Source organism: Myotis lucifugus, unplaced genomic scaffold, assembly GCF_000147115.1.
Source record: "Myotis lucifugus unplaced genomic scaffold, Myoluc2.0 scaffold_521, whole genome shotgun sequence".
NCBI classification, from domain to species: Eukaryota; Metazoa; Chordata; class Mammalia; order Chiroptera; family Vespertilionidae; genus Myotis; species Myotis lucifugus.
The window spans coordinates 328,507-344,210 of NW_005871569.1; the positions used below are offsets into that span (position 1 = coordinate 328,507).

Sequence of the window (15,704 nt, forward strand, 5' to 3'; positions counted from 1 at the left end):
TCCAACCACACTCGCCTGTATCTTCCCTTTTAGCATAGATCTCTCTCCCCTGCCATCTTCTCTTAGAAATCCCACAGAAAGTTCCAATTCAGGATAAAAAACCTACCTCGTACCACTCCCCACCCTACAGCCCATACTACTTTTCATTAATACTCTCCTCCCCACTGAGGTACTTATCAGCCAGTTTCCAGTTCTGGTCAATGCCATTTCTGTGGTAACTTTTTAGTCTTCACCACCTTGGCTCACTCCTTACCTCGTCTCATCTGGGTCACAGCGAGAAGCTGCAAAAGTCTCCCTGCCTCCACTCGCCACCCCTTCAAGCTATTCTCCACTGCTCAGCGTTGCCAGGGTGAACTGACTGTATCTTTCCTTATGCGCTTCAATAGGTCCACCTTCTTAATGTCTTTAGGGTTAAACTCCTCAGAATAGCGTACAAAGCCTTCACTACCTATATCCTGCACATCTTTCCAACTCCATCGTTCACCCAGTTGTGGGAACCAGCTTTGCACACACATCTTCCTCTGCTTGGAATACTCTTCCCCTGACAAACTCATACTGATCCTCTAAGAATGGAACTTCGCTCACACACGCCGGGGGGGGCCTTTGCTGACACTCCCAGCACTCGTCTGAGTAGGTGCCTCTTCTCCCTTCCCAGCCCTGCAGCATTCCCAAGCTCACTCACAAACAGTCAACCACTGTCCGATCCATGCTCTGTCCCCTCCACTGGACTGGCTGCCCCTTCAAAGCAAGGCTTCTTTTTTAAAAATTATTATTACTTTTTTATTGTTGATAGTATTAAAGATATCTCCATCCCCTCCTTTTCCCCCCTCCTAACCCTTACACCCCCCCCCCCAAGGTCTTCACTAACTTGTCTTTGTTGTTGTTAATCCTCATACAAGAATATTTTTCCCATTGATTTTTAGAGAGTGGAAAGGAGGTAGGGAGAGGGAGAGAGAGAGACAGGCACATTGATTGGTTGCCTTCCACATGCGCCCCAATCTGGTTAGGAACCGAACCTGTGACCTTTCGCTACACAGGCCAATGCTCTAATCACTGAGACACACCAGCCAGGCCAGCAAGGCTTATCTTTTACTAGAGGCCTGGTGCACGTGGCGTGCAGGGATCACACTGAAACCGGCCCTGTGGGGGTCCCTCAGCCTGGCCTGGGGGGACTGGGCCAAAACCAGCAGTCCAACATCCCCCAAGGGGTCCCAGATTGTGAGAGGGCGCAGGCCAGGTCGAGGGACCCCACCGGTGCACCAGGCCTCTAGCATGCATGTAAGAACTTTGGTTAATCTCTTCCCGCCCTGCCCCCTCCCCTGAGATTCATCAGTCTGCTCCATGTTTCCATGCCTGTGTGTTGAGTGTCTGCCCCCCGGTGGTCAGTGCACATCATAGCTACCAGTCCAATGGTCCAACAGTCTGACACTCAGCATATTAGCCTTTTATATATATACCAGAGGCCCGGTGCATGAAATTTCATGCACTGCGGGGGTATCCCTCAGCCCGGCCTGCGCCCTCTTGCAGTCCGGGACCCCTTGGGGGATGTCCTGGGCTTCTGGCTGAGTGGTGCTCCCCCTGTGGAAGCACAACTGACCACCAGAGGGCAGCTCCTGTGTTGAGCGTCTGTCCCCTGGTGGTCAGTGTGCATCACAGCGACCTGTCATTCGGCCATTCGGTCTATTTTCATATTAGGGTTTTATTATATAGGACATAGATATAGATTACTACATTCCCAGTTCCTCTGCACAGTACCAGGTATACAGTAGGCATCCAATAATGCTTGTAAAACGAATCACTGTGTACCTACTGCGATGAATTGTGCCCATTTTACCTCCCCCTTGAAGTGTCCTCCAGCCTGGGAGGATGTCTTTTATATTTTTTCCTCCCCTCTCCAAACTACAGTATATATAGTACTTAATTAAAGGCAGGTGTTCAACAAACACTCGCTGTTTCCAAGTAAACCTTAACCCCCATTCCAACACCAGCATCTTCACTCGGGCGCCTATGGAAGAGCCAGGAAGGAGCCGTCCCCCAGAGAAGGAGCTGTGCCTGCGGTCGCGCGGGCGGCGGCGGGAGGTCCAGGCCAGCTTATCTGTCTGCGAGGTGTACAGTGTGGTGCCAGGGCTTTCTCAGTCCTCCCCTCTGCCCCTCGGTTCCATATGCTCCTCCTCCTCTCTTACCCGGTCCCACTTAAGCTCGTGCGCGACACGCGTCACCTTTCCCGTCGCCTCCACCCCAAACCCGCCGGGGCAAACGTCTCCGCCCCATGCACGCACGCGCAGTAGCCCGCAGGGCCGGCGCGGCCGCGGCCCTCTCCTAAAGCAGGTACACTCTTCTCCCCTCTCGCTGCCTCCCGGCCCACGAGCCTCACCTGCGGCGCTCGTGCCCTCTCCGTCCCCGATCCACTCGGGTTCCGGCGGCTGCTGCTTGGGACCCTTCGGCATCGCGGTGGCAGTTATGGTTACTCTGGCGGCGCCGGGTGCTATTTCCGCTTCCGGTAGCGTGGGTCTCTGAACAGAGGAGCATCTCCACGCCGACCCCGCCCCCGGGCGGCGCACGTACGCGCCTTAGCGTCCTCTTGGGGGCGTGTCTGCGACTATGGGGCGTGGCCTGCGCGGGCGGGCGTGGTCTGCGGGCTCCGACCTTGGCAGAGCGTTTTTGAAGGTCTGGGAAGCCACGCTCCGGGGCTTCCTGACGCCGCATCACTAATTTCTGACTAGTAGGAAGGAAGGCCTGGACGCACCTTTTTTAAAAAAGTGGTTGCTACTTACGACCAGCCCCTTACGTCTGCGTAGGGACAGAAAGGCGCAGTCCGCCTTCCAAGGCTTGTCGGTCTGGTGTTGAGGTGTCCACTCCAAGCCTAACATGGTGCGGTGGAGCTTAAGCCCCCCTTTTTGGTAAAAGCTGTACTAGGTTAGTATACAATAGAATGCACATACAATAAATTGGCAGGCAAACTGCAAAGCGTCCCCGTTGGTAAGTTCTGGCATATATACACCCACATCGAGGTTTGGTTCACTTCTAACACTACCCCTTAGCTGCTAAGGCTTAGCAGGTGTGGGAGCACGTGCCTGCCAGCCCGTCCGCTCCCAGTCTCCTTAAGCCACTAGGTCCTGCCTTTGTCCCCACATGGCCTGAAGTCGCCCTTGCTAAGGGTCAGCTGATTAGGTCAGTGTCCGTCCTTACCCTTCTCTCTCCCAGCAGCATGTAATACAAATGGCCACTCCCTCTTGCCTTCGTTTTCTTTAGGGACAGGGCTCTCCCCAGGGTTCCTTTCCATCTCAGTGGCTCCGCTTTTCCCTCTCTTCCTGGTGTCTCCTCCTGAAGACTAGATGTTGAAATATTTTGGGGCCCATTATTTGACACCCTTCTTTATCTGGATCTATTACCTATGCCTCATGTCTTTATTTTTTTTTATTTAAAAATTTTTAGCCCTAACCGGTTTGGCTCAGTGGATAGAGCGTCGGCCTGTGGACTCAAGGGTCCCAGGTTCAATTCCAGTCAAGGGCATGTAACTTGGTTGCGGGCACATCCCCAGTAGGGAGTGTGCAGGAGGCAGCTGATTGATATTTCTAACTCTCTATCCCTCTCCCTTCCTCTCTGTAAAAAATCAATAAAATATATTTTTTAAAAAATTTTAAGTATTTTTATTGATTTCAGAGAGGAGGGGAGAGGGAGAAATAGAAACATCAATGATGAGAATCATTGATGGCTGCCTCCTGCACGCCCCTACTGGGGATTCAGCCTGCAACCCCAGCTCCTGCCCTGACAGGGAATCCAACCATGACCTCCTGTCCATGCTCAACCACTGACTCACACTGGCCGGGCTGTTTCATGACTTTAAATGCCATCCATAACTGATGAAGATCCCCACATGTCTCTTGTTGCTCTCAACTTCCTTAAGCTTCAGGCTCAGGAATCCAATTGCTTATTGGACATTCCCTCTGAGATCTCTGATAAACATCTCAAATTAATATGTACAAAAACTGCCCTAGCTGGTTTGGCTCAGTGGATAGAGTGTCGGCCTGCAGACTGAAGGGTGCCGGTTTGATCCCAGTCAAGGGTACATGCCCAGGTTGCAGGCTCCATCCCTGGTAGGGGGCGTGCAGGAGGCAGCTGATCAATGATTCTCTCTCATCATTGATGTTTCTATCTCTACCTCTCCCTTCCTCTCAAAATCAATTTAAAAAATATATTAAAAAAAAAAAGAAATCTTGCCATTTGTGACAACATGGATGAACCTAGAGAGTATTATGTTAAATTAAGTAAGTCAAACAGAGAAAAACAAATGCTATATGATTTCACTTATATATGGAACGTAAAAAACAAAATAAATGAACAAACAAAACAAAAACAAACTCAGATTCAGATTTGGAGAACAAACTGATGGTTGCCAGAGGGGCTGGAGGGGGGCTGGGTGGAAAAGGGGAAAGGATTAAGAAATACAAACTTCCAGCACTGGTAGGTGCGGCTCAGTTGGCTGGGTGTCTCCTGTGCACCAAAATGTCAGGGCTTGATCCCTGGTAGGAGATGTGTAGGAGGCAGCCAATTGATGTTTCTCTTTCACATCGATGTTTGTCTTTCTCTGAAAAAAAAATCAATAAAAAAAAGAAATACAAACTTCCAGTTATAAAAATAGTTATGGGAGATTTAAAGTGCAGCATGGGGCCCTAGCCAGTTTGGCTCAGTGGATAGAGACTGAAGGGACTCGGGTTTGATTCTGGCCAAGAGCATATGCCTAGGCTGCAGACCGGATCCCCAGTGTGGGGCGTGCAGAAGGCAGCCAGTCAATGATTCTCTCTCATCATTGATGTTTCTCTCTCTCTCTCCCTCTCCCTTCCTCTCTGAAATCAATAAAAATATATTTAAAAAAATAAAATAAAATACAAAGTGTAGCATGGGGAACATAGTCAATATGATAACTCTGTGTGGTGTCAGGTGTGTACTGGACTTGTGGTGACCACTTTGTGAGGTATATAAATGTATAATCACTATGTTGTGCATCTGAAACTAATATTATTGTATGTCAACTATAATTTAAAATAAATTTAAATAACCAAATACAAATAATAGCTAAAATTGAAAAGAAAGAAAGAAATCACACCATCTTTTTATTCTTGGGCTAAAACTGAGAGAGTCTCTCCATCCCTCCTCCTCATCAGCAAGCCATGTTTGTTTCACTCATTTATTTATTTATTTATTTATTTATTTATTTTCACTCATTTATTTTAAAAATGTATTTCTTGAGTGCATGGGATGTGCAAGGTACCCTTGTACTTAGTTAGGGTCTTGGGATATAACCAAGTAAAGCAAGGATCTCTGCTTATATCGGTAGGAGGGAGATAATGCTATGGAAAAAAGAAAATAGACATTAAGGTAAAAAGTATCAGGAGAGCAGGTCATAGTTCTAAATCAGTGGTTCTCAACCTTGGCTGCACATTAGAATCACCTGGGAATCTTTTTAAAATCCTGATTTTTGGGCCTCATCCTCCAGAAATTCTGTTTCTTTGTTACTAATGTTGTGGCCCCACCCCATAACAAAGAAACAGAATTTCCGGAGGATGAGGCCCAGAAATCAGGATTTTAAAAAAGATTCCCAGGTGATTCTAATGTGTAGCCAAGGTTGAGAACCACTGTTCTAAAGAGACTGTTCATGAGGCCTTGGTGAGATGAAATTAAGGCAAAGCCCTGAAGAAAGGGGTTTGGCCCCATGGATTTCCAGAAGAGCCCTCCCGGCAGAAGGGACAGGTTGGGACTCCCACACGAGGGTCCTGGACGTCCCTGAGGAGCACAGAGCGGAGGCCAGCGTGGCGGGAGGCAGCCAGGGCTGGAGAGGTGAGCAGCGAGGCACAGAGGGTCTGCATTGGGCAGGATCTTTCAGGTCATCTTAAGGAACTGGCTTCTACTCTTGACTAAAACAGAAGTCATTACAAGGTTTTGAGCAGAGAAGTCACCTGACCTGGCCTACATTTTAAAAGGATGACTTTGGCCCTGGCCAGTTTGGCTCAGTGGATTGAGCATCAGCCTGCGGACCAAAAGGTCCAGGGTTCGATTCTGGTCAAGGGCACATACCTTGGTTGCAGGCTCCTCCCTGGCCCAGACCCTGGTTAGGGTGCATGCAGGAGGCAACCAATTGATGTGTTTCTCTCACTTCAATGTTTCTTTTTGTGTTTCCCTCTCTCTTCCACTCTCCCTAAAAATCAATGGAAAAATATCCTCGGGTGAGGATAAATGTTAAGGGCAGCTGGCAAAAAACACTCGGTTTAATTACGTGGCTGAAACTCAGAGCGAAGGCAGGTCCACGCCCTGGGGGTGGACTTAATCAAGAGATTGGGACGTCACTCAGTCTGACTTTCCCTCCCAGTGTTAAGGGGATGGATCTCATGATGTCACCAGGAACTCAAGGCCCACCCAGATGTGATGTAACTTCCTGTTATTCGAGTATTTAATAAACTCCTCTGTGCCTGTCCCTCGAGTCAGAGGGCAGACGCCACACCCAGCCCAAGCTTTTGTTCTATTTTTGTGTCTGTGTTTTCATTTTTTTCTAATCCCAAAAGCACCTCCAACATCTCTCTCTCTCTCCGTGCTGGACGCGGAGAAGAGACCCCAGCCCGGCATAGATAAAAAACAAAATAAAAGGATGACTTTGGGTGCTGTGCTGAGCATAGACTGAGGGAATAGGTAGGCAGGATGGCAGAAGCAGGGAGACCCGTCAGGGGTGACTCTGACCAGGAAGATAGTAGTGGAAGTGGGGGCAGGGCTGATTTCTGGATATATTTTTTAAAAAGAGCCTGTGGGTTTGATGAATGAATTGGATGTCAGATATTACAAATTAAGGATGACTCAAAGGTTTCTAAACTGAGCAATTAGAAAGATGAGTTGTCATCACTTGAGACATTAAAACACATCCTAAATCTGCCTGCTTCTCTCCACCTCTGCCCCCGAGCAAGCCACCTCTTTCCTGTGACTACAGGAGTGGCCTCCTGACTGCTCTCCCTGCTGTTATTCTCCTTCTCCAGTCTGTCCTTCAGTCAGTATAAGTTTTATTTATTATTTTTATTTTGTTTTAATTGACTTTAGAGCGGGAGGGAGAGAGAGGTAGAAAAACATCCCTGTGAGAGAGAAACAGGAATCGGTTGCTTCCCATATGCACACTGACTAGGGACTGAACCCACAACCTGGGTATGTGCCTGACCAGTATTCGAGCCCCTCAGGACCTTCCCGTGTACTGGACGAAGCTCCTAGCCATTAAGCCACCCAGCCAGGGCCAGTAGAAATTTTAAAATGTGCACCATTTGCTCAAATCACTCAGAAGAAAATCCCAATGCTATATATGGCCTGGCCCGTCAGGGCTCCTGATCTCATCTCCCAGGCTGGCCTCACTGGTCTTCTACTTCCACTGAGATGCATTTCCACCTCAGGGCCTTTGCCCGTGCTGTTCCCTATGCCGGGAATGCATTTCCCCCAACATTCATGCGGCTGCTTCCTCATTTAGTTTCGGGCTTTATTCCTCTATTGGCAAGTGACCTCCAGCCTCTGCCTTCACTCTTCTTCAGAGCCCTTATGACAGATGATATTCCACATGCCCTTATTGGTGATGGTCCTCAATAACTGAGCGCCGTGTGGGCCAGGGTTTTGTCTTTTTCAGTGATATACCCCCAGCTCCTAAAACGGGGCCTGGCTCAGAGGAGGCACTAAAGTGTTCATTGAACGAGTGAGGCTTCGGTAAGACAACACATACGAAGAGCTCAGCGCGGTGCCTGGCAGGCTCTCCGGCGTCCCTCCCGTCTGGCTCAGCCTCGGCCATCCAGGCTTGGCCATTACTGTCAGCTTTCCTCAAGGCTGCGTTCTGGGCCTCTTCCTTCCACCGGGCATTCTCCTCTCAGGGGACTCCAGCCACAGGTCCCCAGACAGGCCTCTCCGCCCACCCGTCTCGAGCAGCCCCTCATTATCCTCTATGTCAGTGGTTCTCAACCTTCCTAACGCTGTGACCCTTTCATACAGTTCCTCATGTGGTGACCCCCAACCATAAAACTGTTTTCGTTGCTACTTCATAACTGTAATTTTGCTAATGTTATGAATTGTAATGTAAATATCTGATATGCAGAATATATTTTCATTGTTACAAATTGAACATGATTAATCACAAAAACAATATGTAATTATATGTGTTTTCCGATGGTCTTAGGCGACCCCTGTGAAAGGGTCGTTCGACCCCCAAAGGGGTCTCAACCCACAGGTTGAGAACCGATGCTCTATGTAATACCCCACTTGTATCCTTTGCATCATTAATCACAACCAATGTTTGCTTTTGAGAAAAACAGGCCCTGATAACTGGAAAGTAGCCTGGTGCTCACAGCCGGCCTGGATGCTCTCATGTTCATTGTAAACCTTGCAGAACGCCAAGGGCAGACATGGTCATTCTGTGAGTGATGAAGACCAAAGTTCATGAGCCTGCTTAAGCATGGACAAAAACTATGTCACCATGTGAGCCATAAATACTCAATACTAAACAGCCCCCTCTTGGCTACAATGAGTGACGGCTGCTTTTTAATTTTATTTTTTACCCTTACAGCTTTATCCATGTTTCTTCCTCCTTCCGGAATGAGATTAAAATGTGCAATCATAGAACTGCCCTTACTTCCTGACAGCTCCCAATCCAGAACAAACCCTGCTTCCTGGACCCTCCCGCCTCCCCCAACCGTGTCATTCCTAACCCTTTTGTAATGAGTAACCTCTTCAGAGTTAATAGACACAACTTTGTTTGACAGTAGGCGTCCCTGGTGGTCTTTGGTGGAAGGGCACTGCCACTTCCTCTTATTTTCTACCACAGCCGGAAACGCTAGCAGGGAGGAATCCTACCCCGTTGTCACCTGCTGAAAGTCCAACGTTTCGCTCAGCACGTGGCTTCCTGGAGCGAGGTACTGGCCACGGGACTCACAGCCAGTGGCATATATCCTGTCGGCTGGAGGAATTCCGTCCAAGACAGCTGGTGTGCGCCGCCCTTCCTGCAGCCTGAGGCTTGCAGCATGGATGAGCACACTGGGGCTCCGCTTTGGACTGACCCCAGGGACTGCGGAGCTGAGATCTCGGGGGAGGTAACCCTCAGGGAACTTGTGGTGGAAGGATTGCCACACATGCCATGGACCATCTACCTCTCGACTTGTGAGAGAATTTGGTTTCTGTTACAATTGAACTTGAAGCTGATATACTGAGCCATAGTAGGCGCTTAATGTTTACAGAGTGAATAGTGTAACTGTGCTCAGGGCTTCAACCACCACCTATATGCAGGTAACAGGTTTATGCATTTTAATCTGAATACCAGACTGTATATTCACCTACTTAATATCTCCCCTTTAAAAAGGCAGTCCAAACACAACCATTTCAAAAGGTAGTGGCATCCTGCTGCTTGTCTCAATACCTCTTTTTAAAATGGCACTGAGCCACGCAAGTCAGAACTACCCCGAGAAACCTAAACACTTGCATTTGACCTTATTCCAAGTCCCCTTCTCCACTCCACTCCCAGCCCATGCTACCACTGCGGCTCCACCTCCAGGCTTGGACAGGTCCCCACACCGAGGTGATCTTTTTGAAAAAACCAGTTTAATCTGGTGCTGACCTGCTTGAAAGTCTCCTAAGGCTTCTTTTCTTAAAATTTTGCCTGGACTACTCTCCCACCTCACCCCGATTGTCCTTCAGAGCTGGCTGGCCCCAGGGGTCATCTCCCAAGGTTCCCTTTATCACATACTCCCCTTCTTCACATCTCACTTTTTTCCCCATAAAATATTTTCATTAATTTCAGAGAGGAAGGGAAAGGGAGAGACAGATACACCAATGATGAGAATCATTGATGGGCTGCTTCCTGCATGCCCCACACTGGGGACTGAACCCACAACCAGGGCATGTGCCCTGACCAGGAATTGAACCGTGGGTGACCTCCTGGTTCACAGCTCGATGCTCAACCACTGAGCCACCCTGGCCGGGCATGTCTTGCTTTACAGCACTATTAGCAGGTCTAACGTACACAGTTGTGACCCTTTGGTAAACGTCTCCCCCTGCGGGTTTCCAATTCATTGGTTTCAGCTCAGGGATTTCTGTTGCCGAGTGCACTGCCTGGCCCAGAGGCACTCCAGACACCATGCACCGCTGTCACCACCACCCCGCAGGCAGAGCAATAGCTTCCCAATTACTCCGACACCTGGCTGTGCTTCCCTCCCACAAAACCGTACCGTGAATGTAACGCGGCCGGTCGTTTGAGGGGCCCTCCGGCCTGGAGGGAACCTAAGCGCTGCCTTCTCCATGCCCACCTATGAACCAAGCCAACACAGGTCTCAAGGACAGCCCCCCGCGCCTCCGGGGATGACCACAGCCCAGGATTCAGGAAGAGGCTGGTTTCCACTGCATTTATTACTAATGTAAAAAACGTTAAAAAGAAACAAAATTCATTTTCAGTTCTCCAGCGGTTCTTACCCTCCCTCTTGTCCACACAACTCCTGACCCGTCCTCAGGGCCAGTTCAAGACTGAGTCTGCTCATTGCCGTTTTCACAGAAAACAACCGGCAGCAGGGACGAAGGTGGGGAGAGGGCGGCAGGACTGTCCGGGTGGAGATCACAGAATTCACACGGAGGCCTGTGGCCTCCCAGGGACTGGGCTAAGGAACACGGCTGTGGAGGAAGAGGGTGGGCCCACCAGAGGCTTAGCGCACACCTCATGGGCCCGGGTCAGACCCAGAAAAAGTGACCCCAGAAGAACGGGAGGCCAGGGAGGCAGTCTCACGGGAAGTTCCCAGTGCTCCCTGTTGGGGTGCGGGGAGCCGAGAGGCACCAAGAGCCTCACTGGTTTTGGCAGAAACTCTAGTGTGGAGAAGCCACAGACATGCCACGGACACTGAGAAAGGCTTCGGGGGTGCGTGTTCACCAAGCACAGCGATCACAGCCACGCGACTGCCGGCGAACTACGGGATCCAAGAGCAGGCGAGTGGCCTTTCAGGAGGGACTGTCTGTCATCCAAACTTGACCCCAGGCCAGACAACCTGGGAGTTCCTCAGAGCAGCTGCCAACAGGGGGCAGGGTTCGCACATGGGGGACTTGAGACACGCAGCCAGAGGGTGGGAGGAAACTGCTCCAGGCTCAGGACTCGAGGGCAGCAGCGGGCTGCGGGACAGACGCACAAGAGGCAGCAGCCAGTGCGTCTCCTGCTCCGCACTCAGTGGCGAGGGGAGAGGACCCAGGAGGCAGCCGAGGGAGCAGAGATGGGGGCCTGAAGGCGAGGCTCTGGAGGCTGGATCAGCAGAAAGAGTGCCTACCTCACCCCAGTGATGAAACACAACTCTGAACCCCAAATGGGGGAGGTGACGGAGGGCGGTGGGAAATTCATGGCCGCTAGGTCACAAGGGCTCCCTCCAGCTCCGCCGGCAAGGCAGGCTCACAGAGGAGGTCCGTTGACGCCTGGGTGGTAGAAGGCACAGAGGTCCTCATATCGACAGTGCCCTTTTTTGGCAAAGTGTCGGCAGACTGGGCGGTTAGATTTGTCTGTGAACAAGTGAAAACAAGGCAATTTAAAGCGTGAGAAAGCGAACAATGTAACAGAAAGGAGGGCGGTCAGACCTCCTGCTCTCCGCCCCTCCCAGGCACTCTGGAAGGGTAGTCTTTCTCCTGGGAGAAAAACATTCAGAGCGACTCCCACTTCAGAAGGACCAGGGAAGAGTCCTGGTCGCCCTGAGTGATGGGGACCCGATGTATACAGGCATTAACAAGTGACCTCACCTTCCATAACCTGGGGTTCATCCTCAAGGGGGCAGGTCTTCTTGACAAGCGACCAGCTTTTGAGCCTTCGAGGATGTCTCTGTTCTTCGTGAAAGCCTCCCCTGGGGGGACTACCTTGGTCTGGCCCAGGAAAAGGAGGCTCAGCACTGACCGCCCACCAACTGCGACCATATGGGCGAGACCTGGGGCCGAAGCCTCCCCACACCGGGCCTCTGCTGCGGGGAGGAGGCGGGAGGCTGAGCAGTGGTGGGATCATCAGTCCCCTTGATCCTGGGCGACCTCTGCGGAGAGCTAGACAGAGAGAGAACCACGGAAAGGTGATCAATGGCCAACCTAATCCGAAGACGCCGATTTTTAAAAATTGAAGTACATTATACACACATACACAAAATACACCAATTTCAAGTGCACAACTCAATTATCACCAAAGACCAAAGTAAACACTTGTTTCCACTACCCAGGTGAAGGAATAGAACCTCAACACTCCAGAAGTCACCCCCCTTGTGGGCTCCAATTTGGGCTATAACTGAAATTGCTGCTATGTACATTTTTATACATGTCTTTGTTAACATGTATGCATTTCTGTTGAGTATATACCTGGCAGAGGTATTACTGAGTCCTAGAGTATATGTATGCTCAAGTTTAATAAAGTCAAACTTTCTCCAAAGTGGTTGTATCAGTTTATACCCCCACCAGCAGTTCTTGACAACACCGGGTATTATCAATCTTTTTCATTTTTGGCATCTGCTGAGTGTGAAAAGCTTTTTCGTGTTTTTTTGTGGTAAAATGTGTAACATAAAACCTGCCATCTTAACTATTTTTAAGTGTACATCTCAGTAGTGTTAAGTAAATTCACGATTGTGAAACCGATCTCCAGAACTTTTTTTCACCTTGCAAAACTGAAACTCTATAGCTACTAAACTCCCAGCCCCTGGCAACCACCTTTCTACTTTGTGTCTATGAATTGAACTGCTTCAGACACCTTATATCAGAGCAATCATACAGTATTTGTCTTTGTGTGACTGGCTTATTACACTTAGCATAATGGTCTCAAGATTCGTCCATGCTGGCATCTTACAGGATTTTACTTTTGGGGCCACGGTATGAATGCACCACATTTCGTTTAGTCAGCCGTCAGCAGACACTTGGGTTGCTTCCATCTCTTGGCTATTGTAGATGGTGCTGCTATGAACATGGGTGTGCAAGTATCTCTTCAAGATCCTGCTTTCCAGAAGTGGAACTGCTGGATCATGTGGTAGTTCTATTTTAAAATTTGTTTTAAAATATATTTTCATTGAATTCAGAGATGAAGGGAGTGGGAGATAGAAACATCAATGAGAGAGAATCATCGATTGGCTGCCTCCTGCACCTGCCCCAACTGGGGGATCAAGCCTGCAACCCAGACATGTGCCCTGACCAAGAATGCAATCATGACCTCCTGGTTCACAGGTCAACGCTCAACCACTGAGCCACCCCAGCGGGGCATATTTTTAGTTTTTTGAGCAATCTCCATATTGTTTTCCATAGTGGCTACACCATTTTACAATCCCACTAACAGCGCTCTAGCCTTTCAATGTCAAAGCGGCATGTTTTTATCTTGCATTTACTTGTCAACTAATGATGTTACTGTGCACATGTTTTTGGCCGTTTAGATTTTGGTTTTAATGAGGTGGCTATTCAGTCCTTTGCCCACTTTTCCGACAGGTTGTCCCGAAGAGTTCTTTATGTTCTAGATATGAGTGCTTTATTGGTCACAGTTATTGCAAGCATCTCCTACTGTTCTCATTTCTTTTTTAAAAAAAATATATTTTATTGATTTTTTACAGAGAGGAAGGGAGAGGGGCAGAGAGTTAGAAACATCGATGAGAAACATCGATCAGCTGCCTCCTGCACACTCCCCACTGGGGATGTGCCTGCAACCACGGTACATGCCCTTGACCGGAATCGACCTGGGACCCTTGAGTCCGCAGGCCAACGCTCTATCCACTGAGCCAAACCGGTTAGGGCTGTTCTCGTTTCTTAATGGTGTCATTTGATTAACAGAAGTTTATATTTGCTAATGTGGTACCGTTTACAAATCTTTCCTTTATGGTCAATGTGTGTTTCCTGTGTAAGGATGCTTATCTATTCTAAGACCGTGAGATAGATTTATTTCCTAGAATTATTTCTTTACCTTTTACACTTAGATCGAGATTCCACTTGGAATCGATGTTTGTATGTGGTATGAACAGGTCAAATTTCATCTTCCCCATGAATACCAATTACTCCAGTCTCATTTGCTAGAAAGACCACTATTTCAGTTCCATCTTCATCATAAATGAAGTGTCCACAGATGCGTGGGCTGATGAGGCCCAATGCTGTTCTGTTGACTTACACGCCTATCCTCGCGCCACCACCACATCGTAACTAGCGAAGAGCGAGCCTTGCCCTCCCACGTCAGGACTGGCTTTGCAATCTCTACCTCGATCCTTTGCATCGCCATACAATAATGCCGAATTCTTACTTCCACAAAGAAAAGGTATTGTAACTGGGAATGCATGGAGTCTATAATATTTGAGTTTTCCCATCCGTGAATACACAAAATCTCTTCACTTGGGTCCTGAATCCCGACCTTTTGGGTTTAGTCCCTCCCTCGCTCCCTTCTCCAGGACCTAATCAGAGGCCTGGGCCCCCTCCTCCTCACCTGACTTGGGGTCACCAGGCTTTCCATTGGCCATGGGGGGAGGGCCCAGAAGGCTGGGTGGTCCTGAGAGTAGACACAAACATGTGGTCATTATAATGAACTAAGGGGCTGACAACCTGCTCTTAGGTTTTGGTGGTATTATTCATTTTTCAATCCAACCAGTAAAACCGGGGAATTCGTAGCAGTGTTAGGAGTTTTCACCCCATCTATGTGCTCTTTGCTCTGCAAAAGTTTTCGGGATCCACAAAAAGGGGAGACTCGGCCCAGGGGGACGATGCGGAGGGATTCCTGGTGCTCTCTCCCCGCACACGCAGGCACGCTCGCCCACACCCCGCGTCCGGCCACAGGGGCCGCCGGCCACCGCACCCCGCACCCTCTCTAGCCGCCCCTCCCGGCCTCCGGCGGGTCGCGGTCGGCCTGAAGCTGGGCGTCCGGGCAGAGCACGCCTCGGGCTCCGCGGAGGCCCTGCACGCCGACCCGGCGCGGCGCCCTCTCCGTCCGCCGAGCCCTCGCGCCGCCGGCGCCGCTCCCGGCTCCTCACCCGCAGGCCGCCCGTCGCCTTCGTCCCCAGCCTCCTCCCGCTCGGGCACCTGGGGCGGCGGCGGCAGCGGAGTCGGCTTCTTCCGTTTCGGCATCGTGGCGGCGGCGGGGCCGGGAGCGCGGGCTTCTGTTTCCGCTTCCGGGGCGGCGGCGGGGGCAGCGGCGCCCCGTGGAGTTTCCGGGAGGCGGCGGGAGCCTTTGTGCGGTTTCTCACGTCACCCTCCCCGCGCCGCCGCCCCCGCCGCGCTCGCGAAGGCCCGGCCTCCTGCCCCGCAGGACGCCCACCGCTCCTCGGCGCGGCCCGGGCTCTCGCGCTCGGCCCGAGGGCGGTCGCATCCGCAGGTCGCACATCCGGCCCCGGTTACTATGGTAACAAGAGGCACCACGGCGTGACCTCTGACCTCCCTCCGAGCCGGTCACCGGGCTTCCCTCCGAGCCGGCGCTGAGGACCGGGGCGGCTCCTCCTCACCCTCCGCCAGGAACCGGGTCGGCGGGGCGCCCCCAGGTGCGCGGCGGCTCCTCCCGGGCGCGCCGGGCGGTGCGGACGAGCGTTCCCCCTCCGAGGCGCGGTGGTAGCGCCCGTGACGAAGGGCGCGAGCCTCCCACGCGCGCCGCCTCCTTGCCGCCGCCGCGCCCTCTCGGTGCCGCGGCCTCCCACGTGCGGGGACCCCCCACCTTCGAGACTCGCTCCGGGAGGGAGTGACTCTCCCCC

General features: G+C 50.9%; 2 protein-coding genes across 15 annotated transcripts in view; both read right to left on the reverse strand.

Annotated features, from left to right (window-relative positions):
- ABCF1 (ATP binding cassette subfamily F member 1) overlaps nucleotides 1–2,721 on the reverse strand; it is a 14,961-nt gene extending 12,240 nt beyond the window's left edge. For 8 of the 13 annotated variants that reach the window (XM_023745158.1, XM_023745157.1, XM_023745156.1 and 5 more), the window contains exon 1: nucleotides 2,375–2,721. In XM_023745158.1, coding sequence (XP_023600926.1) covers nucleotides 2,375–2,706 — 332 coding nt within the window. In that variant the 5' untranslated portion in view covers nucleotides 2,707–2,721. The remainder of the gene's footprint in view (nucleotides 1–2,374) is intronic. The other 5 variants (XM_014446278.2, XM_023745162.1, XM_006103928.3 and 2 more) reach the window with 1 other exon arrangement.
- Nucleotides 2,722–10,379: 7,658 nt separating this feature from the next.
- PRR3 (proline rich 3) lies at nucleotides 10,380–15,596 on the reverse strand. 2 transcript variants are annotated; one of them, XM_006103934.3, is made up of 4 exons: nucleotides 14,994–15,596; nucleotides 14,453–14,515; nucleotides 11,770–12,060; nucleotides 10,380–11,535 (listed from the first exon to the last, which is right to left on the reverse strand). In XM_006103934.3, exons 1-4 carry the CDS (start codon nucleotides 15,085–15,087, stop codon nucleotides 11,429–11,431), a joined length of 555 nt encoding a protein of 184 aa, XP_006103996.1. In that variant the 5' UTR covers nucleotides 15,088–15,596; the 3' UTR covers nucleotides 10,380–11,428. The 2 variants fall into 2 exon arrangements, with proteins under 2 accessions (XP_006103996.1, XP_014301775.1); XM_014446289.2 differs by lacking the exon at nucleotides 14,453–14,515 and having other exon boundaries at nucleotides 14,994–15,595.
- Nucleotides 15,597–15,704: the final 108 nt, after the last annotated feature.

Bases quoted from the DNA above. Each gene is read 5' to 3' on its own strand.
- PRR3 (XM_006103934.3), bottom strand. From the start codon at position 15,087: ATGCCGAAACGGAAGAAGCCGACTCCGCTGCCGCCGCCGCCCCAGGTG. The intron at 14,516-14,993 runs GTGAGGAGCCGG...GTCTACTCTCAG, and splicing joins AGGCGACGGGCGGCCTGCGG to GACCACCCAGCCTTCTGGGC. The intron at 11,536-11,769 runs GTGAGGTCACTT...ACTTGTTCACAG, and splicing joins TGAACCCCAGGTTATGGAAG to ACAAATCTAACCGCCCAGTC.